Genomic DNA, 24,807 nt, shown 5'->3' with positions numbered 1-24,807 from the left:
CCTTTGATTACCAGCAAAATTTAACATTTTCTTAGTTGTGTTTTCTCTTTGGAGAATTATTTATTTTAGTCCCTTTTCTCTTAGCATTTGCAATATTTCAAATTTTTTTCGGTTATCTATTTGATTTGGTATTCTGCATACTCACCATATGAACTTTTTTCTAACTCAATAGATTTCTTTCCCAGTAAAACACAGATAATTTTTTCCTAGTTAATAATTAGCAAACATTCTGCAATGTGATCACATAACAATCAAATATGACGTATGTGAGAAACAGGTTAAACAGGTTACTTTTTTACCAGGAGTGTCAAAGGCTAATATAAAAACTTGATTTTCCTCTATCACATTACTTTCCTTTGTGAATATGATTTCTAAAGAAATGAAACAGTTAAAACTTACAGGTTTTGTTATTTTCTTGTTCTTTTTGACTGAATGCCTAAGCTTGCCCACAAAGCCTCAAGATGTTGGTAAGAAATTTACTTGTATATCAGCTAAGGAATGACTAAGTTGGGGTAATTTCTAATTTTTTAAAATCTGTATTCTTTCAACTTAATTTTTATTTGTGTTTCGTTTTTTCTCTCTCATGCCCCTGTTAGTTTGTAATATACTGATTGGAAATCCTGAACTATTCCAGATTTTGTATTTTGGTGGTCATACACAATCTACAGACAGAAACCTAGTCTTATGTCAGTATAGAAAGTATTGCTGGGAGATATAATTTAGATTTGAAAATACTCATATTTCTCACAAATGTGTATAGTAACAGTGAACACTAGATTTGAGTTGGGATTTTTCTGGAATCTTCAGTTGTTCAACATATCTCCAGCCGGGTAGAAAAACCTTTGGTTATGCTGAACCCTGCTTCTTCCAACTATATATTTTCTAAATCTCCCCAAACCTGTGCATCCCCCCCTGCACACAAGGCTGGTCAAGGAAGTACCCTTTTGGAGGAAAGGGGGACTTTTATATTTCTTCTACCCAAAGGGGAAAATTTTGAACTTCATCTGATCAGAGGAGGTGTCTTGTTGTAATGCCTCTGGCCTGAAAGGAGTAGCCTTTTGTAATTTGCACAAAGGTGCAGTAAGTGTTTTGATTGCCATATAATGTACATAATGGCCTGAAGAGGAGGACTGTGTCTTACTCAGTTTGATAGCCCACAGTGCCTGCTAGAGAAACCCAGTCACAGGGCTTGAATAAGAGTGATCGCTCTTGAGTTTTCCTTCTCATTTGCCCCTTGTAACAACTTGTTCAAAAGTTCTACTGATTTTTGTCTCTGATATCTTTTGCACCTATATTTTCCTCTGTATTTCCATTATCCTACTAAAATCCATGTCCTATTGATTTCTCAGTAAAAGACTTTTTTTGTTGTTGCTGTTGTTTTTTTGTTTTGTTTTGGTTTTTGGTTGCTTTTTTTGCATTTTTCTATCCACTCATTCACTCTTCTGTCCATCTATTTGACATAGTTCTTGTCACTTTCACTATGCATGGTGTCAGGTGGGTACTGGAAATATTGGGAGGAATGCTTTATAAAGTATATGATTATCTAACCAGTATGCTGTATATACATTTTAAATTGGATTTTACATAGTCATGTTCATGAATCACTTGTACTGTAAGAGTAGTTAGGAACCTGATGTCCAAGGGTGGGTCATCATCGATTGCCTCATAATGTATAACTCAATATTTTGTAAAAGTAAGAACTCAGTAAAAGTAGTCATTGTGAACAAATATAAATGTGCTTGGATTATGCTAATTGGAGGGAATCAATGATCTAAGACTAGTCCAGAGATCACCTAAATAAGTATGTGTGGCCAGCACTGTAAACCCTACTGACCATCAGCATTCCATGGCAGCTCTTGTTTGGCTCTATTGTAATATTACATCACCTATCAGTTTACCTCCACATTACTTTTATAGTCTTACATGATAAATACTTAACATGAAAGTGGTGCTTGTATTTGGCATTTGTGACTGGGAAGCCATCAATAGCAAATCTAAAGTCTGGTCAGTTTGAGAATAATTCAAGTCAATTCAATTTAATGAATGTATCTTTAACACATAATAAGTTGTGAATAAGATCCCATATTTGGTTCAAATGACTTTTTCCTTCTTGTTAAATATACCAAAATATTTTCTACCATTAGTTCTCTGTTTTGTACTTTGTGAATTTAAATGACCTATATAGTTATTGGGAAACTGTTAAAAATATCAGGATATTTAATAATTTTAATATCTTTGCTTTTCAGGTAATTTTAATATTACCCAGAAATTTATAGAGGACAATGTTGGATATATGTGAGTTTCTCTAAAGTCTTTTTGATGATGATGGTATTTATCATAATCTAATCTGATATACTGCAGAACTGTTAATGCTTCTTAAAAGTAATTTAATTAAATAGAAACCATATAAAAAGTAAATATAGTATTAATCATAAAATTCAGATGAGGTCATTGAATTGTAAGAAGTTGGACAATTTGTAACCTCACACTTTGATAATTTCCTGAGGTTGTCAACAAGTGGATGTTCCTATGATTTTGTTGGACATACATGGAAATTCTTCAGGTAATCATTGTGCACTCTGTGTGGACTGTTGCAGCACCATCATTGCATTTGCTCAATATGTTCAGGAGGCATCCTTTGAGGAAGTAGAAATGTTGGCAAAAACCATGACGGAATACAGAGATCAATGCTTGGCCAACTTGAAACTCCCTCAGTGTCCAAAACTAGCTGTAAGTAACTTCTTTCCATTTCATAAATAAATAAGATTACTTGTCAAGAAAGAGAATTTTTGGCTTGAAAATTTTAAAAGAAAGATACTATGTGCCCTCATTTTACTTTGCCTGGTACTTAGGGTAAGGTAGTTCCCTAGGGGAGATGCAATTCTGTGTTATGATGCACGGGAGGACTTGATCATGAGCTTGAAGTTCATGCTGTATGTATAAAGTTACAGGGCAGCCAGAAGCCTGACAAAGCTCACGGAAGTATGGAGGTACCCTCCTTAGCTGCCTCTCTCAATATGGACTCCACTATCACACCCTCTTTTCCTGGCTTTTCCCACATAGACCCACCATCTGCATATCTAAAAAAGTATTATTAAACACCTCTACTAAATACTTTATCAACACCTCATCACCTTGGGAGAAAAGGAAAAACGCTGTTATGCAAGGGATATATAAGCAGCAAAGGAAAAAAAGAGGTTAGAGAGCCTCAGGATAGGATAGAAAAAGTTTGCCTAAGGGATGGTTGTCAAGGGTGTGGGTCAAGATCCTTAGCTGCTGATGTTGGGAAAATTGCAATATTTTCTTTAAAGGGTGATGCTCACTAATCATTGCATCATCTCAAAATGTTGAGAAACTATACACTGAATAGAAAGTGTCTTTTTCTTCTCTGTTGCCCAGAATGATGCTTTACTAGAAGCAATATGTGCTATGGAGGGGGTACCACAAAAGCGCAACTTTTCACACTGCTGCAATAAGGATGGCTTTGAAAGAAGACTCTGTTTCTTCTATAATAAGAAAGCTGATGTAGGATTTCTACCTCCTCTCCCTACTCTGGATCCTGAAGTGAAATGCCAGGCTTATAAAAATAACAGTGAATCTTTTCTAAGCAAGTAAGTTTGATTTTAATAGAAAAAATGATCTAATTGAAGAAATATCCTTAGGTTAAAGAATACCTAATATCTATTTCAAAGGAATATAGTGGTGTTCGTTGAGTGATTAATTCATTCAGTGTTTATTGTGTGCCAGATTCTGTGTTCAGTTGAGAATATAAACATAAGCTATGAAACCTGTTTTCAAGAGCCTTTCATTAATGATGTGTATTTTCTAACGTGATAAACCCTAGAACAGAAGTATGTGCATGGTGAAAAATTGCTAGTGGAGGAAATAATATTGCCGTCCAAGGGAAGGTACAGCTTTTACTGAGAATAAAGATGAAATCAGTAATTGTTTAGCAAAAATCTGTTTTCAGTAGTGCAGTAATTACAGAAACAGAGACTTTTTCCGTGTACTCATTGAAGCCCAAATCACAAGTCTGGTTGAACATAAGTGAATATGATCCCTGAATCTCAGATGGAGTGTGTCTAGTAGGTAGCAGTTCTTTAAACATGGAAGGGAGAGATGCCAACCATCTGGCAGCATAGGGAGGAAGGGCAATAGCCATATCTGTGTTCAGGATTATAACTGCAATCATCAATCTCATTTTAGAGTTGGAAATTCAATGAGAAGACCGTAAAATACTTTTATTGGAGACTGGATAACACTGCCTTATATTGAAGACTCGTCTAATGAGAAATCTTTCTTTCTTGTACTTTCATTTTTCACAACTTGATCTTCTTGTCTTCTCCTATCTTTCCTTTCCCTTCTATTGTTCCCTCTTTATTGTTTACCATTCTTTCATTTCTTTCCTTTTCTATTTTTTCTTTTATAGCTATATCTATGAAGTTTCAAGAAGGCATCCCTTTGTTTTCACTCCTACACTTCTAACAGTCATGGGTCATATTGATGAGATGACTAAAACATGTTGTGAAGAACAAGACAAAGCTAACTGCTTTCGAATAAAGGCAGGTATTCCATTTATTTCATAGATAAGGATAAGGAGTCACCCAACACAGAACTTTACTGAAAATTAAATTATAGCAAAAGAGTTGTTTACCATTTATAACCATTCTCTTCCTACTTTCACCAGTTTTCAACCCATTGACCACTTGCTCTGATCTAAAAGTTCTTATTTCCTGAGACCCTTGAAAGACAGTCACCCATTTCCAGGGTCTCTCTTCTGGCTTTGTCTTACTTGTAAATTGCAAGAAAGCCCTAGTGAATAACTATGCAGGGTAAAGTTTGACATTTTATCTCCATCGTTGGCAAGATTTCTCTTAGCTAACCCTAAAATGGGTTCATCCCAGTAACGATGAAGAAGCTCATAGCACACAGCATGACTCACCTTCCCACCAAGTGCAATTTAGTTATCAGAAAGACTGGTCTCACCTTTCTGGTGTGTCACAAATGAGTATTTCTTCTGATATGTAAATTTACTACAATAAAAAAATCTCATATATTTTTTTAAATTTCTGAGCAAGCTTTGGAATAATTTGGTTGACATATAGTTACGAGATAAGAGAATAGTGGGATTTCGCTCTTGCTTCAATGGAATTTTCTCTTTCTTCTTCAGGCAGTACCTGTCATACAATACTTAAAAGCATTCTCTTCTTTTCAAAAAAATGTGTGTGGGGCATTTTTGAGATTTGGACCGACAGTCATAAATTCTATGTGAGTGTTATTATATGTATCTTGTCTCTACTTGTATTTTTTTGTCTGTGTTCCATTTTTGTTAAATCGTTGATGACTTTTTATTTATGCTCTCCCTAGTTCCTCCGTCTATGTGGATAACTCAGAACCAGGACATTATGTCGGGATGAATAAAGACTTGGGAGGTGGGGAGAGCCCAGAAAGAGAGAGGACTAGTTCTGGGATATTTTATGGTTAGTTGAGAATCTGAATTGGTCTGAGAACTTCCAATTAGAAACTAAATCCTCCAAGTGCTTTAATTTAACATATCTACCCATCTTTGACCTTAATGACTAGAAGACTTTAGATAGATACATTTTATCTCATTGCTTGCCCTAACCAATAATGGTGCTAGTGCAATGTTTTGAGAAAAATTCTGAGATTTCAAGTACATCAGCAAGAGAGGAGTCTGTGATGGATTACCTATGCTGACCATGGGCTCACAACTGGAAGCGGTGGTCCTAACAAGATGAGCGTTGCTGCAAAAATTATGGGAGAGAGCACAACTCTCAGGTCATTTTATCCCCAGTCCTGATATAGGACTCAACTATAAGCCTAGGATTTTCAAAGTTATCATGCAGGTCATGCAATGTATAAACAGCTATTTGGTAAAGACTTCTGTGAAAAAAACAAGGGTACCAATACTTTTTTTGCAGCTACTTATACTGTATCATCAAATAAACCCCTCTTCTCTTACTTGCTGTTCAAGATGTTTGAGTGATTTATTAATTCTCTTTCCAGATACATTGCTATACTTAGTCAAAAATTCCCCAAGACTGAATTTGAAGAACTTACCTCCATTCTAGAAGATGTTTCTTCAAAGTATGATGGATGCTGTGAAGGGGATGCTGTGCAGTGCATCCATAGCAGGGTAAATATTCTCTAAAACCAAGTAAAGATAGTGATTTTACAGTTATTTTTTATCCTGAAGTTTCACTAATGGGTGGCTACTTTATCATAATGAAATGAGAATGTTAATAGATTGTTAGATAAATACATAAAATAAACATAATAAAAAAATGAAATGTTAAAAAATATGCCCACAAAAACATTTTTTTAAATACATGGGATTGTTTTTAGATTATTCAGCAGATTCTATTTTATTTGACTAAACGTGTTTGACATAAAACTTCATAAATATAGAACTTGTGAACATTCATTAACACCAGATTGAAGTATTCTTTAATATTGCACATTCTACCCTGACTAGGTGGTGCAGTTGGTTGGAGCATAGTCCTGTACACTAACAGGTCGTGGGTTCAATTCCTGGTCAGGGCACATACCTACTAGAAGTGTAGGAGTGAAAATGTGGGTTAGATCTCATCAATGCTTCTCACAGCAATGTTTCTCTCTCTCATTAGCTACTTGTTTTTATATTGTTTGTCTATGGGAATGTGGATTTTATAGTAGTAAGTATAATGTACTGAATTAAGATATAATTGAAGATTTTTCTCTGAAGTTTGGAGCTGAGACAAAGGGATCATATTATATCCTTAATATCTTCTTTGATGCCGTTATAGAGAAATAAGAGAACTTGAATTGTAGTTCATTCAAAATAGAAATGAATTCCAGATAATAAGGTATGTGTTTCCTAGAATGATAATGGCTTTAGGTGAGAGATGTATATGTTTGCAAAGACTGGCTCTCTGGTTCTATGTAGTTTATGGAAAACATGATTCCACCCCCCATTCCACTTCTCACCTCAACCCAGAGCTTTATCCCATTCTTCACCCTCAGTGAGCATGGAAGTCACAGAAAAAGATTCGAGGCAGGAGGAAGAGCTTGAGCAAAGTCCGAGAGATCTGGGATGGCCTGATGTGTTCATGGCACTCAATGGAATTCATGTGAAGCTGCAACAGAGAGTAGAAACAATGTGCAGCCTCATTCTGGAAAGTCTGGAGAAGGAACTAGGGGCCAGATTAGCTTGTAAAAAATTATCCAGCTAATGTATAAATAAGATAACTTCATCCCTGTCTTATTTTCACAACTTTATGTGGACATCAGAATTGGGATGAGAGACAGGGAGAGGGACTAGAGTAGGTTTTTTATTTTGTACATTATTTGATAATTTGAACAGCTTCAAATTAATAAGATCCACTGGAAAATGACAACAGTGAGTAGAATAGTTTCTTATGTTTCAGAAGTCTTCATCTGGTAGTTACTATAGAGGTTTATTTGTTTATCTTTCTTTCTTTTCTTACCAAATGTTTATTGAGTTTCTACTATGTGCTTGGCAATGTAGTTTCAGGACACAAGGAAGAAATCTAGGATTATAGATATTAAAGTAACATATCTTTGGTGTTTCTCACTGAAGCACAGGTAAACTCTTATGGGAAAGAAGCTACATATAGAATTTAAAATAACAATAAATCAGAGAAGTAGGGGTAAAGTATTTAAATGATTACTATTTAACAATAAATGTGAATTTATATAATAGAGTTTACTTTTCATAGTTATATCATCTAAAATCTTGAGTAAAAAAGCTTGTTTTAATTTGATACTTCATGTGTATTAAATTAATACAAAATTTAAATAAATTATATCCATCAAAACGAAGCAATTTCAGATGCTATGCTCGTGGTTGGCTTTGCATTTCATTATGAAGGAAAACCCAGTCGCAACAAAGTTGGGTAAGTAAAGTCATTTCTCATTCTTACAGAGCAAGCTTATGAGTCATATTTGTTCAAAACAAGATTCTATCTCAAGCAAAATTAAAGAGTGCTGTGAAAAGAGAATACCAGAGCGTGGCGAGTGCATACTTCAGCGTAAAGATGACAAGCCACAGGATTTATCTCTAAAAGAAGAAAAATTTACTGAAAATAAAAATGTGTGTGAAGAACGAAATGCTGACCAAGACACCTTCATGGCTAAGTAACATAACTCTATATTGAAATTTATAAGGCAAACAGAAACTTATGATTTGACCTATTTTGGCTAATTTGGGTTGAAAGAATGGGCACCATTTAATTCATTGGGTAGTATATAATTTAAAAAAATCATGGTTACAGATTATGGTATTTTCACAATTTTAAGAAAATGCAACTGTGTTTTTATAGTGATGGCTAACATTTATTGAGTACTTGATATGTACCTGACAATGGGCTAAGAGTACTTTATATAGATTATCTATTTCAATTCTTATAAAGTCATGTAAAATAAATGATTCCCCCCATTTTTTCAGATGAGCAAACTGAGGTACAGAGAAGCTCAGTAACTTACCCAAAGTTCATAGCTAAAAAAATGACAGAGTAAGTATTTAACTCCAGAAGGTTGTGGGCTTAACTGTCATGGGATGCCACCCCAGCTGTTCAAGGCAAAACTAGTGGACTTGGAACCAAAGGGACAAGATATGAATCCTGATTGAGTCACTGGGATGAGTTAACCTTTCTGTGCTTTAATTCACCATATATAAAATTTATGGAATAGTCATTCATTCATTTAAAGTTTATTGATAATGGAATATAATTCAGGAGCTTTACTAGGTTTACTATAGGGTTTCTATATCTCCAATAAGCTTTCATCAATAAGGAGCAAAATGTGAGAAGAGACAGACATACAAATGAGTGCAAGAAATGTTCTTTTATTTCTTGCACTATATGCTAAGCAATGTGAGGGCAGAGAAGAAGGAAGTGGTCAATGGTATTGGGGCTGCTGGAAAAGCTTGATCAGAAGGAAGTTCTTTAGGAAACTTTGGTAATCCAGGGGGTAGAGCATGGACGGAAGTATAAAACCACTTGGTGTATATGTGGCTATGAATAGAGTATCTGCAGAGAAAGACAGGGTAGTGAGAAGTGAAAGGGTTCAGGTCATGCAGGCATGCCAAGTAACGAGATGCCGCTGCAGGATTTTCATTAAAGAATAAGGAAGGACAAAATCACTTTTGTTTCTTAGAAACTTCATCTGGAATAAATCCCAGTTTGGGGCTTAGGTGGTTGGGTAAGTAGTTTTCAGATTCAATGAGATGGAAAGTATGGGTGAAGAAGCAGGTTTTGGGGGTATGATAGTATTTTTGAATCTATGCACATTGACTGTGAGATGCCTGCAGAAAAATTCACTGGAACTGTCAAGAGAAAATTTTACATGACAACCTGGAGCTCTGGAAGGAGGCCTGGACTGAAGATACAGGCTATTGAATATTTACCAAATTTTAAGTGCTTCTTACCTGTTGTCATATATATTTAAAAACAACCCTCTGAGGTTAAAATACTTTTATTATTCTCATTTTACAAGCAAAGAAACTGAAGCACAGACATTAAGTAACTTGCTTTAAAGTCACATAGCTAATACGCAGGAAAGCCAGGATTCAAATGCAAGCAGTCTGACTCCAGACTCCTGTTGTTATAACCACTGTGATCTATTGCTTCTCACAAGTCATGGTGCTAAGTCAAATTAAAGTAAACCAAATGATAGATGTAATGCATTTCACTCGAGCCTGACACAAGCGCTTACTAAATGCAAGCAATTGTTATCATTATCATGATCTTCTTCATCATCATCATCATCACTATTACTACACAGATAGTGTTTGAAGTATAGGGAAAAGTGATAGAGCAACAATGAGCATGTTAAGTCAGAAATAGAGATTTAAGGTGCAGTCTTTCTGGGTGTGACTGTTTAACGCAAGACTTCAATGCCAAGCTAGGGTAGGATTCTAAGGGTTTTTGTTTGCAACATTTTGGTGGTGTTTTTAGATGTAATTTTATTCTTGTGAAAAGGTCCATGACTTATGTCAGATATTAAAGGGAGCCCTTAGTTCTCTGAAGGATAAACACCTCTGCTTTAGGGGATGGGAATATATCCTATAAATGGGACTGAGAAGGCAGATGGGGAGGGAGAGAAGATGTCAGAAAAACCAAGATGAATCAAGACAGTCAAAGGCTGCAAAACAAAAGGGTTAAAAAATTGTTCCCTGGACTTCAAAAATTCTTGTGAGATACTGCTCTCACAAAACATGGAAGACCATTATTAATATTATTATTATTATTATTATTATTATTATTATTATTTAAATCATCACCTGAAGATATTTTTTTATTGAGTTTTAGAGAGAGTGAAAGAGAGAGGGAAAGACAGAGAGAAATATCGATGTGAGAGAAACACACCAATTGGTTGCCTCCTGCACACACCCTGACCAGGGCCCAAGGAGGAGTTGGCAACCTAGGTACATGTCCTTGACCAGAATCAAACCTGGACTCTTCGGTCCACAGGCTGATTCTTTATCCACTGACCCAAACAGGCTAGGGCTGGAAGACCATTTTTAATATATTTTGAGTAGGTAATGTCTTCTTAAGAAAAAGATTGTAAATAGCACAGATGAAGTACTTAGAGAAGAGTTCTCTCTTGAGAAGAGTTTAAGAAGAGAGTTTTATAGTTTAAAAAGAATGAAGTAGGCATCACATGGAAATTAAGTTCAAATTCTATACTTCCATTAATAGCAAGGTGCTTAACTGGTCAGGGACTTAGTTTCCTCAGCTATAAAATAGTACTTATCTTGAGGACTAAGTATATCTATAAATATATTTAGTTGAAAATCTGAATGCATTTTCCAGCAGAATTGTACTAAATCTGTATTTTCTCAAGTATTGGTGGTATGATATACTATTTCTGATGCTTTTTTTTTCATTGTTTAAAATTTATTGTCTAAAATTTTACATATGTCTCCTTTTTCCCCAGTTGACCTCCCACCCCTAGTCATTCCCACTTTTGGCAAGCCCCCACCGCCCTAGTGTCTGTGTGCATTGGTTATGCTAATATGCATGCTTACAAGTCCTTTGGTTGCTCTCTAACCTCTCCCTTCCCCTACTATTTGTCTCTGGATCTATTCTTCTTCATCAAATTATGTTGATCATTATATCCCACACATGAGTGAGATCATGTGATATTTATCTTTCTCCTACAGGCTTATTTCGCTTAGCATAATGCTTTTCAGTTCCATCCATGTTGTTGCAAATGGTAAAAGTTCCTTCTTTTCTATAGCAGCATAGTATTCCATTGTGAAGATGCACCACAGGTTTTTAATCCACTCATCTGCTGATGAGCACTTAGGTTGTTTCCAATCTTAGCTATTGTAACTTGTGCTGCTATGAACATAGGGATGCATATATCCTTTCTGATTGGTGTTTCTGGTTTCTTGAGTTATACTCCTAGAAGTGGGATTCCTGGGTCAAATGGGAGTTCCATTTTTAGTTTTTTGAGGAAACTCCATATGAATTCCACAGTGGCTGCACCAGTCTGCATTCCCACCAGCAGTACACGAGGGTTCCTCTTCTCCACATCCTTGCCAGCACTTGTTGTTTGTTTATTTGTTGATGAAAGCCAGTCTGACAGGTGTGAGATGGTATCTCATTGTTGTTTTGATTTGCATCTCTCAGATGATTAGTGACTTTGAGCATGTTTTCATATGTCTCTAGGCCTTCTGTATGTCCTCTTTCAAAAAGTGTCTATTTAGATCTTTTGCCCATTGTTTGATTGGATTGTTTATCTTCCTTTAGTTAAGTTGTATGAGTTCTCTTTAAACTTTGGAGATTAAACCTTTATCGGAAATATCATTGGCAAACATGTTCTCCCATTCAGTGGGATTTCTTGTTTTGTTGATGGTTTCCTTTGTTGTGCAGAAGCTTTTTATTTTGATATAGTCCCATCTGTTTATTTTCTCCTTAGTCTCCCTTTCCCTAGGAGCTGTGTATGTAAAGATATTGCTATGACATATGTCTGCTATTTTGCTGCCTATGGAGTCTTATAGGATTTTTATGGTTTCTTGTCTTATATTCAAGTCCTTTAGTCACTTTGAGTTTGTTTTTGTGTATGGTGTAAGTTGGTGATCTAGTTTCATTCTTTTTGCATGTATGTGACCAAATTTCCCAGCACAGTTAATTGACATCTTCAGAACATTTCACCCCAAAGCCACAGAATATACATTCTTCTCAAGTGCACATGGATCATTTTCAAAGATAGACCACATATTGGGACACAGGCAAAGTCTCTTCAAATTCAAGAAGATAGAAATCATATCAAGCATCTTTTCAGATCACAATGGCATAAAACTAGAAATCAACTAAAATAAAAACAATAAAAATATCCAAGGTCTGGAGGCTAAGTAGCATGCTGTTAAACAATTACTGGGTTACCAAAGAGATCAAAGAAGAAATAAAAAGCATCGTGGCAACAAATGACAATGAAAATACAACAATCCAAAATCTATGGGACACAGTAAAAGTAGTATTGAGAGGGAAGTTCATGGCTCTACAGGCTTATCTCAAAAAAATAAGAAACTATGGTAATAAATTATCTAACCCTACAACTCAAAGAGTTAGAAAGAGAGCAACAAGAAAAGCTCAGGTAAGCTGAAGGAAGGAAATAATAAAGATCAGAGTGGAGATTAACGACGTGAGACCAAAAATACAATACATAGATCAACAAAATCAGGAGCTGGTTCTTTGAAAGGATAAACAAGATTGATGAACCTCTAGCCAGGCTCACCAAGAAGCAAAGAGAGAGGACCCAAATAAACAAAATCGGAAATGAAAGGGTGAAGTAACAACCAATCCCACAGAAATACAAACGATTATGAAAAAATGCTATGAACAATTCTATCCCAACAAAATGGACAACCTAGATGAAATGGACATATTCTTAGAAAAATACAAGCTCCCAAAACTCAATCAAGAAGAATAAAAAAACCTGAATAGGCCAATAACTACTGAAGAAATTGATACAGCGATAAAAAATCTTCCAGCAAACAAAAGCCCTGGTCCAGATGGCTTTACAGAAGAGTTCTATCAAGCATTCAAAGCAGAACTAAAACCTATACTCCTCAGACTATTCCAAAAAAAATTCAAGAGGAAGGCACACTTCCAAGCTCTTTCTATGAAGCCAGCATTACCCTAATCCCAAAAACAGATAACGACTCCTTAAAAGAAGAGAACTACAGGCAAATATCCTTGATGAACATAGATGCTAAAATCCTCAACAAAATTCTAGCAAATCAGATTCAGCAATACATTAGAAAGATCATACACCATGACCAAGTGGAATTTATTCCGAGGATGCAAGGATGGTAAAATATCCACAAATCAATAAATGTGATACGTCACATAAACAACCTGAGAGACAAAAATCACATAATCATATCAATTGATGCAGAAAAAGCATTTGACAAAATCCAACAACCTTTCTTGATAAAAACTCTCAGCAAAGTGGGAATAAAGGGATCATACCTCAACATAATAAAAGCCCTATATGACAAACCTACAGTCAACATTATACTCAATGGGCAAAAAGTAAACTCATTTCCCCTAAGAATAGGAACAAGACAGGGATTCCCACTTTCACCACTCCTAGTCTACATAGTACTGGAAGTGCTAGCCATAGCAATCAGACAAGAAGAAGAAATACAAGGCATCCAAATTGGAAAAGAAGAAGTAAAACTGTCCTTATTCGCAAATGACATGATACTGTTCATAGAAAACCCCAAAGACTCCATCAAAAAACTACTAGACCTAATAAATGAACTTGGCAGTGTAGCAGGATGCAAAATCAACACCCAGAAATCTATGGCCTCTTTATACACCAATAATGAACTCACAGAAAAAGAAATGAAAAAAACAACCTCATTTACCATTGAAACATAAAAATTAAGGTACCTAGAAATAAACTTAACTAAGGACGTAAAAGACCTGTACTCAGAAAACTATAGGACATAAAAAAAAAAGATAGAGGAAGACATAAACAAATGGAATAACATACCATGTTCATGGATTGATAGAATCAGCATCATTAAAATGTCCATACTACCCAAAGCAATCTACAGATTCAATGCAATCCCTATTAATTATCAATGGCATATTTCAAAGATCTAGAACAAACTCTCCAAAAATTCATCTGGAATAAAAAAAGACCTCCAATAGCCACAGCAACCCTGAGAAAGAAAAACAAAGTTGGAGGGATCACAATACCAGATATCAAGTTATATTACGGTTCTCAAAACTGTCTGATACTGGCACAAGAACAGACATATAGACAATTGGAACAGAACAGAGAACCCAGAAATCGACCCATGCCATTATCCTCAATTAATATCTGATGCTTTATTAATTAACTTAATAATTAATTCTAAATAATTCTAACAATTCCATCCTCTAAGTAAAACCATTATTAGTTTAAATCATTATTTATAGAGAATTTAGGTAAAATAATCGCCTGTAGTTACATTGCTCTCTTAAATCACTCCCTGACCTAACCAGAGGAGGCACGGGATTTGAGAGCAGACTTAATATTCAATCTGACTAGACTAAAAGATAGCAGGATTTGGTGTTTTTCTCATTCTCTAAGTTCTAATATACAAGATACTTTACACATCACAGGTTTCTTTATGAATACTCAAGGAGACATCAAGAACTGTCTACACCGGAGCTTTTAAGAATTGCTAGAGTGTACGATGACCTCCTGAGAGAGTGTTGCAACACAGAAAACCCTCCAGACTGTTACAGTACCGTGGTAGGTTCCATTCCGTGGGCCCCGAGGAATACACAAAACCCAGAAATCAAAACAACACACACATAAAAATTGATATCAAAGTTTTAATTTAGTCTAGGGGAATGGTTCTCAACCTGTGGGTCGCGACCCCTTTGGGGGTCGATCGACCCTTTCACAGGGGTCGCCTAAGACCATCGGAAAACACATATATAATTACATATTGTTTTTGTGATTAATCACTATGCTTTAATTATGTTCAATTTGTAACAATGAAATTGGGGGTCACCACAACATGAGGAACTGTATTAAAGGGTCGAGGCATTAGGGAGGTTGAGAACCACTTGCCATAAAAGCCAGTTGAACAATGAAGTAAGAAGACTTGAGTTTCGGTACAGCTCTACCACTGTACCTAATGAGGAGTTTTTTTTCTGATTCTTAAATGAATCATACTGCTATAATTTTTTATTTTATTTTACATGGAGACACAATTTGTCCCACAGCATCTACTCACTGGTGTGTAGTTTTCTCTCTGGTGTTGACTCAGCAAGTGTCTAATTTTATGTCTCATGAGAGAGAGAGTTTATAAAGTATTTGAAGACAACTATTGGAAGTTCTAATTTCCAACATTAACTGATGAAAAAAAAGGTATAAAATAGTCTATAAAAATCAATTTTTTATACAAATATTCTTTAGCAGTACTTATCAGCTGGATCATTCTGGGCAAGTCACTATTTCACAAGTCCAGTTTCCATTACGTAAAAACAGATTAACAGCTGTTCTGTCTACTTCAAAGTGAGAATCAAATATAATCCTTCTCACCATGAGATTTGAATTATACTTTGTAAACTGGAAAGCTAAAAAAGTACAGAATGATGGAAAATTTGGACTTTCATATTTAAGCAAAAGAAGTATCTATAACTATAATTGAATGAAATCCAAATTTTTACACACACATATAAAGAAAACTACCCTTGATTTAGTGAGTAATGTAAGCTAATAATAGTTGGAAAATAGTCTATAAATTAAAAAAGCTATTTGACAACTCGATGTGAAGTTTATGATTAAATTTTAGATAAAATATTCATAAACATAATCGTTCTTATTTTCAGGAAAACAAATTCAATGAGACAACCGAGAAAAGCCTCAAAATAGTACAACGGGAATGTGAACATTTCCAGAATTTGGGGAAAGATGACTTGAAATACCAGTAAGTTGTTTGCATAAGTCAGTTAACACTTGTGATCAGGATAAAACAAAGAGAGCCACTAAGTGTCAAAATTTTAGTTCAGCCGTTCAGTTATGGTGCATTCATAAACTCTGGGAAAGAATAAAGCCACAAAGTCAGGAAGTACATTGAGCTATCATAGTAAGCTCTTATCAGGAAAGAGGCTAGAAATTAAAGAAATACAGGATGCTGGAGAAACTGATTCTATAATATTTTAGTTTTTGTTTGGACTCGTCTTTCCAACCCTCAACCCAGAATTTCTGGATTCTTACCCGTTTGGGGGTGAGGGTGAGGTGAAGTCAAGTTTAAGTGGTTACACTTTCCCAAGGAAAGGATGGTTTGCCAGGATTTAAGCCCATCTTATTAAGTTTGTAGAAATAACTATGGATTTGCTTAAAGTTTTAATATTTATTTTCTAGCGCTCTGGTGAACATTCATGGGTAATATCCAGTTTATTCTGGATTTTCTTAGTTAATTACCATAGTAATCTAGTGTGTGTTGAAAACAAACATCTTCAAATCAAAACATTGTTTAAAAAATATGGATTTTTTTTGGTTTGTTTTTTTGTTTTTGTTTATTTAAAGTATTACATGTCTCCTTTTTCCCTGATTAACCATGCCCCCGCCCCCGCTTCCACCTCTGAGGGCAAGCCCCCACTGCCCCAGTGTCTGTGTCCATTGGTCATGCTAATATGCATGCATACTTTGGAAACAGCCTAAGTGCCCATCAGCAGATGAGTGGATTAAAAACCGTGGTATATCTATGCAATGGAATACTACACTGCTGCAAAAAAGAAGGAACTTCTACCATTGGCAACAGCATGGATGGAACTGGAGAGCATTATGCTAAGTGAAATAAGCCAGTCAGAGAAACATAAGTATCACATGCTCTCACTCATATGTGGGATGCAATGATCTACATAAATTGATGAACAAAAATAAACCCAGAGACAAAGTGGCACTGAGCAGACAGTCCAACCAAAATGTGTTTTAAGTATTTCTGCAATCTGGCTGTTTGCTTGGAAGTCACTCAGCCCATTAAAAATCTTAGTTTCTTTCATTTCAGTTTATCCTTTTCCACGTGCACTTATTAAATTCTCCCTTTACAATATTTATTACTTATGCAAGGGATTTCAAGCAGGATTTTACATACTAGCCAAGGTATTTGCTACCAAGGAGCTCCTCATCCCACAGGTAAACAGGAAGGGCAAACCTGAGAGTTTCTGAGATTACCATGAAATTAGAAGGATGCCAAAATACAGAGGTCCAGAAGGCAGGGTGCAGGAAAACAGAGTGAAGAGACAGTTCTCTACCTTTTTATGAGAGGGCCGAGGTTCACATTGTCCTTACATTGATTGTTTGTAGCCTAAAGTGTTGGGGTTTCAAGTAGTGAGACAAGGGAAAATGGGTACCTGCTTCGTTCGGAACCAAACAGTCAAATGTTCTTTCAGCTACTTTATCAAATTCACAAAGATAGCCCCTCAGCTCTCCACGGACGAACTGACCTTTCTTGGCGAGGAAATGGTGACAGCTTTACTCACCTGCTGCACTCTGAGTGAAGAGTTTGCCTGCGTTGATAATTTGGTGAGCATGGCCCATGTATCTGACTATTTCAACCAAACAAAACCAACACCTACAGACATAATGTTCCAAAAATGTATACACACTTTGAGTGATGATAAAGTCAGTGTTTATTAACATATAGCTCATTTTCAAAATTTAAAAGTATCTACAGAAATGAATTATTTTGTTTTGTCAATGTCTGTTTTCAAATTGATGACTGTTTTGGTCCAGGCACTGCTGAAAACGCACAACAATAGAATCACAAGCATCAAGAATCATTGTGTTTGGTGTTTTTGTACACCCTCAATTTGCCAACTGTTGCCAGTTTTGTACCATAAACTTTACCTTTTATGTGTCCCCATAAAAACTTTTTTTTTCAAAGCTTAATCTGGCTTCACCCATTATTCCAAATCAGTTAAACCTGAAAAGGAGTGAAAATTAAGTGAGTTATCAGTTGTTATAATGTGTCGACATTTTTATACACACTGAATAATTATAAAGGCAGTATTTGTACTTCAACTGCATTTTCAAACTTCCAGTAGCATTTTAGGATTAATTTCCTTTGTTCAAAGCTTAGTCTGGCTGAAAAGAAAGAAACAGGTATTGAGCCATCAGCTATTGAAGTGTGTATACATGATTTTGGGACACCCTGTATATGTCCTCATTGCTTTATAGCACTTATGTGTTTTCCTCTCTTCATTGTTTTCAACGTTGTTAAGCAAGGAATGTCAAGTTTTCTTTTTGTAAAAAAAAATTTTTGTTTTAATTGCTTAAAGTATTACAGAGTATTACATATGTCTCCTTTTCCCCCCCCTTGACATTCCCCCGGCCTCCCCTACTCCCCAGTGTCTTGTGTCCATTGGTTATTCTTATATGCATGCATACAAGTCCTTCGGTTGATCTCTTACCCACGCCTTCCCCCCGCCTCCCATCCCTCCCCAGCCTTCCCGCTGTAGTTTGACAGTCTGTTTGATGCTGCTCTGCCTCTGTATCTATTTTTGTTCATCAGTTTATAATGGTCTTTATTATCCATAAATGAGTGAGATCATGTGGTATTTTTCTTTCATTGACTGGCTTATTTCACTTAGCATAATGCTCTCCAGTTCCATCCATGCTCTTGCAAATGGTAAGAATTCCTTCTTTTTTACAGCAGCATAATATTCCATTTTGACTCACTGAATCAAAATCATAAGAAGAAAAAGAGAATGTCTTAAATATTTTCTTGGAATTCTCCAAATCATCTTTCTTACCTCTTATTTATATAGAAGTAATTTGTTAGGACAAATGTTTTAGGAATCACAATAATGTTTCAGAATATAGGAAACCTTATAATTTTAAGTAATGTTACAAGTTCTCCCACCAGGTCAGTCAGGGAATTGCTGTGTCCCTGCCCCTCGGGTGTATTTTAGGGCTGGAGTGAACAGTACCCTGGGACACAATCCAGGAGAGATATAAGTCTAAGGGCCATAGTGTTTGGTTGCCATTTTCATTTAGCTGTTTGCAGCTAACAATCACAAATTTGTATATGTGATAACAAGAAATCAGTCTCTAGGCATTTAAATTGCTATGGTTTGAAATGTTGTTATATGTAATGCCACTTAGGACCCCAGCTCCTACTTTTCTTTGTACATAATGTCATGTTATGAGTACATGGGTTTTTCTGAGTAAAGTTAACAGTGAACTTATAACAATCTAATGATTCACCTAACCATGTTTCAGAGCACCACTCAAGTTTTAAAGTCCTATCTGAGTTCCAACTTTCATTGGTACAGGTGGATTTAGTTATTGGAGAGATATGTGGAGTAAATGGGAATCGAACCATCAACCCTGCAGTGGACCACTGTTGTAAAACCAACTTTGCCTTCAGAAGGCACTGCTTTGAGGCCCTGGAAGCCGATAAAACATATGTGCCTCCATCTGCCTCTCAAGGTTTATTCATGTTTCGCACAGACTTGTGTCAGGCACATGATGAGGAGCTCCAGAGAAAGAAAGACAGGTACTACCATTCTCTTCCACTCATCTTCTTCTGCAGCCAGAAGACACACGGTGTGTTAATGAGAAGGTTTATTGTAATGGATATGTGATTTTGGTATTACAGTCCTTTTCCTTCCATCAAATTGCCCTGTCTCTCTAACTCGAAAAACACCAGAGCATATTGATTGCATTGTTTAACATTGAAACCTAGCTAGCCTTTTCTTTTGCTGTGGACATGGAATGTCCAGCAGACTGTGAGTTGGGAAAGTGAGTTAGGATACCCAGCAGAAAGGCTTATTCTATACTAGGGGCCCGGTGCACGAAATTCGTGCACTGGGTGTGTGTGTGTGTGTGGGGGGAGTGTCCCTCAGCCCAGCCTGCCCCTCTCACATACTGGGAGCCCTCAGGCGTTGACCCCCATCACCCTCCAATCACCGGATCGGCCCCTTGACCAGGCCTGAGGCCTCTGGCAGAGGTGTCAGGCCTGGGCAGGGGACCCCCAGCTCCCCGTGGTTGCAGGCTCCGCCCCTGCCCAGGCCTAACGCCTCTGGCCTAGGCGTCCGGCCCGGGCAGCGGGGACCCGCAGCTGCAGCGGCCCCGGGACCGTGGGCTTCGCTTTAGGCCCAGGCAAGGGACCCCTAGCTCCTGGGACTGCCAGCTTCGACCGTGCCCAGCTCCCATCGCTGGCTCCACCCCTACTTCCTGCTATCACTGGCCAGGGCGGCAAAGGCGCCTGATTCTCCGATCACTGCCCCCCAGCTCTTAGCTCCCCCCTGGGTTTCCGATCACTGTCAGTGGCAGGGGGCTTCTTCCTGCTTTCCCGTTCACCTCCCAGCATTGTGCCTACATATGCAAATTAACCGCCATCTTGTTGGCAGTTAACTGCCAATCTTAGTTGGCAGTTAACTGCCAATCTTAGTTGGCAGTTAATTTGCATATAGCCCTGATTAGCCAATGAAAAGGGTAGCGCCATACGCCAATTACCATTTTTCTCTTTTATTAGTGTAGATAATAAAAGGCTAATATGCAAATTGGCCGAACAGCAGAACAACCGGTCCCTATGATGCACACTGACCACCAGGGGGCAGACACTCAATGCAGGAGCTTCCCCCTGGTGGTCAGTGCGCTTCCACAGGGGGAGAACCGTTCAGCCAGAAGCTGGGCTCATGGCTGGCGAGCACAGCGGTGGTGGTGGGATCCTCTCTAGGCCAGCAGTTGGACATCTCCAGAGGGGTCCTGGACTGTGAGAGGGCGCAGGCCAGGCTGAGGGATCCCCCTCCCCCAGTGCACGAATGTCATGCACCAGGCCTCTAGTAGGATTATAATTAATCAAATTTTCTTGAGAGAATGCCCTGAGAATCTCACTTAGTGTTTGAAAAAAGGAGAGGCCTGAAAGTGATAGGAATCTTACTTTTATTTTCTTAGGCAATACTATAAATGTCAAGAAATAAGACCTAGTTTTTAGATTTAGGCAATGTCTATATCAAGTGGAGTGGAAATAAATTTTCTAGGAAGATCAAATGTAGTCACATATTCTACAATACTGTGATAACGAAGACATAATATATGTTCACATTTTTTATACTATCTTGTCTATAAACCTATAAAGTTACATAACCCTATAAAGATTGTTACCATGGAAATCCATCCCATAAGTTTAACAGAAAAATTTTAGGAGAACCTTTCAAAAGTGGGAATATTTTAACTTTTTATACTCACTCAAATTGAGACGCCTCCTTTCCCAATATATATGATACCATAACAAGCATTTTGGAGAAGAAGAACTTAAGAAATAAATTTTTAATTAATTCTATTTGACATCTTTGGATCACAGGTTTCTTGTGAATTTAGTGAAGCTAAAGCCTGAACTTACAGATGAGGAGCTGCGGTCATCGCTTACAGAGTTCACTAACCTAGTGGACAAGTGCTGCAAAGCAGAGGGGCCTGAAGCCTGCTTCAATGAAGAGGTAGTTACATTTATTTTCCACTGAAATTCTAAGGTGTTCCTACTCAAATAAAATGCAACGGAACTCCCCATAAGATTTTGAATCATCCCACAATGTCTCAGAGGCTGATATTTGAGGGTATAGTTGCTACACAGCTACTATGCATCCTGTCACTGACAGGGTTTTGGCAGTGTCTCCTTGGTGACAACATGGTATAAGAAAAGATGTCAGGAAAACCTGGGTTCAGATGCCACCAGTCTAAAACTGAACTGTAGTTCACCACCTGTAAATAAGGATGGTTGGCAATCATTGTCCCTGAATTATGCCATTGGCCCTTTTCTGTGTTGAATCACCCCTTATCTTAATAAAAAAAAAATAGTCAAACTGATGTGGGAAGGAAATTAATCAGCTTCACAGACAAATGAGAAGGGCATTAGTATGTGAAGTCTTTCAGGGCAAGGCTGTCTCACCTTCCTGACCTTGTCCCAACATCCATAGGGTGGGAATAGACATGTGTGAAGTGAGGAAGTGGGAGGTCAGGGTAGCAGGAGATGAGGAAAGAGAGGACATGAGTCCTGCTTCTTCTCACTCCAGTGACCGGAGTCTGACGGACTCACTGTGGTGTCCAGGCACCTCAGTACCTGTGAATGCAGCCCCAGTGATGGCTCCTTGGAAGGACCTCTTCACCGTTTACCAACATTGCTTCTCACCGTTTCTTTCCTAGCGACACCCACTCTACTCCAGACTACCTCACAATTCACATGCACACACAGACTTTGTGCACAATTGGTACTTGTGCACACTCCCAGGCACACACTCACCCACAGCTTTCATTCCGGTTGAGAGCCCTCTATGTTTTCATTGAGTGCCTAGTCTGTGAAAAATTTATTTTGGAACAAATATTAGTTTTTTAAAAAATATGTTTAACATAATTAAAGGCATGAGTCAATATCTAGCATCTAACTGAGTGTGTATCTGAGGCCACGTAAAGGGAGAGATAAATTCATTGGAAGTTCATAAAAGGTTTGGGGTGTCTGGACTCAAATTCATTTGAAAAAAGAGTGTTCACTGTCTCCCTGCACAATATATGAATAGTTTAATTTTTATTTCCAAAATTCAAGGTAGCATATGCCTCTAAATTTAAATAATGCCTTGCCCTAACCAGTTTGGCTCAGTGGATAGAGCATTGGCCTGCGGACTCAAGGATCCCAGGTTTGACTCCGGTCAAAGGCATCTATCTACCTTGGTTGTGGGCACATCCCCAGTAGCGGGGCATGCAAGAGGCAGCTGATCGATGTTTCTCATTGATGTTTCTAACTCTCTGTCCCTCTCCCTTCCTCTCTGTAAAAAAATCAATAAAATCTATTTAAAATTAAGAATAATGTCTTAAATTTTAATTAACTAATTTATTTATTTATTTATTTATTTATTTATTTATTTATTTATTTTTGTTTCCCCCTCTTAGGGTCCAAAATTGGCAGCCAAAAACCAGGCTTCTTGAGAAACAAAAAAACTACAAAGGTAACATTCCCGTTAAATGCCAAATGTATTTGTAGCTTCTCTAATTGTCCTGGCTTCCCCCCTCTTGAGCTGCCATGTCTATTTCTGGTTAACCCCACACGCCTTGTACTAACAGACCCCGATATTGGTCCTGGGATGTTTCTCTGGGTGTCTACCACTCCTAATGGGCTGGCATTGCTGCCTTGGAGCCGGCACTTCTTACGGTCCAAGCAGTTTTCTAAATAACCCCAAGGCATCCACTCCTCTGCCTCTGCTGTTGCACTCAGCTCTCTGGACCAGAAAGGGGAGGCCATCGGATGTCTGGATGTTGACAGAGAGAGGAGGGGTTGGGATGGCAGACAGGCCTCAGCCAACCTGTTCCAAGAGTCTTACTGCAGCATTTACACAAACAAAAAGCAATGCTTGTGATTTCAAAAATGTATACATAGATGCGCTTTCTTCTGCACTTTAGGTAAGATTCATATACAAATTTTAGGAACAAAATGTTGCATAGATATAGCAATGATGTTCAATGCCCAGGAAGAGAGACCTGGCCACCATAGGGAGTAGGTTTGTATCAACAAGAGGCAGAACAGAGTTACCATTAGCTACTTTTTATATACATGACTTTCCATCACCCAAGCTATAATATTTCATATTCTTTTGCTGCATAAGATACTATTTTTTCTTCCCAGGCTGTGGAGAAAAGAGAGGAAGACCAATTTACCCACTTCCAGCTGTCTTGGAATTTCATTTTCTGAGAAGAATACAGTAAAAAGAACGTTTTCCTAAAATGTTATTATAATACAAAATATAGAGCTATTTCTCAAAGACTGATGTCATGTGTCAAACTGATAAAATTAAACAATCAGGATTCTCTTATTCCATCAATATCTCTGGCTCACTGGCTAAATCTATTCCATAGAAGGCAGGATTCAAAATAGCAAAGGTGTGGGCATAATCCTCACAGACCCTCTTCTTGCTGCTATTGGCAAGGAAAAGGGGAGTTGAGGGCACCCAGCATTGCTGCTGCCACCGCTACTACTATCACCTGTTGGCGCTTAATGTTTTCCATGTACCAAACACTGTCCCTAGGTACCTTTCATGCATTATCGCATTTAATCCTAACAACTCTATGAAGTATACATCATTTCTATTATTATTTTACAAAAGGGAATCTGTGGCTTGGAGAGATAACTAATTTGTTCAGTGTCATATGACATGTAATCCTCTAATTCCAGAAGGATATTCTTAGCCATGTACACACAACCTCTCAGGTATGGCCATATTGTATGCCTTATAAAATCTGTTATTTAGAGAGAAGGAAGACTGACAGTGACTCTTCTCTCCCTCCTTTCCAAGCCACAATTGCTGTGATGTTGGAGCTGTGAGTGGCAGTGATGTCTAAACAGAGGGAGTGGAAGGAACTGGGAAGTCAGTTTTCTAAACACTCTCATTTACTAATGAGAATAACAAGGAAGAAAGTTTTACTTAAATAATCTACATAAATAATAGACAAATATGTAAATTGACTGTACCTCCGCATACCACGCCAATCAGGAGGGCATATGTAAATTAGCGGAACAAAGGTGGTGGTGGTCACAGAGCCAGCCAGAGCCGGCGGGAGGCTTAGGTCACCCCCAGCGACAAAGGAAGCCAAGCTTCCCACCTGCCTAAGCTGGCTGCTGAAGAAGGGGCGTGTCGGTGGCAGCCACGGAGCTGGCCTGAGCAGGCGGGAGGCTTGGGTTGCCCAGGCCGGCTGTCAAGGGAGGGTCCTGCAAATTGCCCTCAGCCCCTCATCCAGGCTGGCCAGGGCCCCTAACAGGGACCCCCACCCTAA

At 37.7% G+C, this 24,807-nt stretch overlaps 2 protein-coding genes across 2 annotated transcripts in view; both read left to right on the top strand.

The window, feature by feature from the left end:
- Nucleotides 1-288: 288 nt before the first annotated feature.
- Nucleotides 289-23,798, top strand: AFM (afamin). The gene is made up of 15 exons (XM_059668904.1): nt 289-467; nt 2,247-2,295; nt 2,598-2,730; nt 3,400-3,611; nt 4,430-4,566; nt 5,175-5,268; nt 6,028-6,157; nt 7,946-8,157; nt 14,649-14,781; nt 15,870-15,967; nt 17,436-17,568; nt 19,320-19,543; nt 21,356-21,488; nt 22,933-22,988; nt 23,663-23,798. Exons 1-14 carry the CDS (start codon nt 365-367, stop codon nt 22,966-22,968), a joined length of 1,827 nt encoding a protein of 608 aa, XP_059524887.1. The 5' UTR covers nt 289-364; the 3' UTR covers nt 22,969-22,988; nt 23,663-23,798.
- Nucleotides 23,799-23,846: 48 nt separating this feature from the next.
- LOC132218095 (alpha-fetoprotein-like) overlaps nt 23,847-24,807 on the top strand; it is a 39,588-nt gene continuing 38,627 nt past the window's right edge. Inside the window, exon 1 of the mRNA XM_059668891.1 lies at nt 23,847-23,916. The gene's annotated coding sequence lies outside the window, so the exon portion shown is untranslated. The remainder of the gene's footprint in view (nt 23,917-24,807) is intronic.

Source organism: Myotis daubentonii, chromosome 1 (genome assembly GCF_963259705.1).
Source record: "Myotis daubentonii chromosome 1, mMyoDau2.1, whole genome shotgun sequence".
NCBI classification, from domain to species: Eukaryota; Metazoa; Chordata; class Mammalia; order Chiroptera; family Vespertilionidae; genus Myotis; species Myotis daubentonii.
The sequence above is the reverse complement of the archived record's forward strand: the minus strand, read 5'-3'. Positions and strand labels throughout refer to the sequence as shown.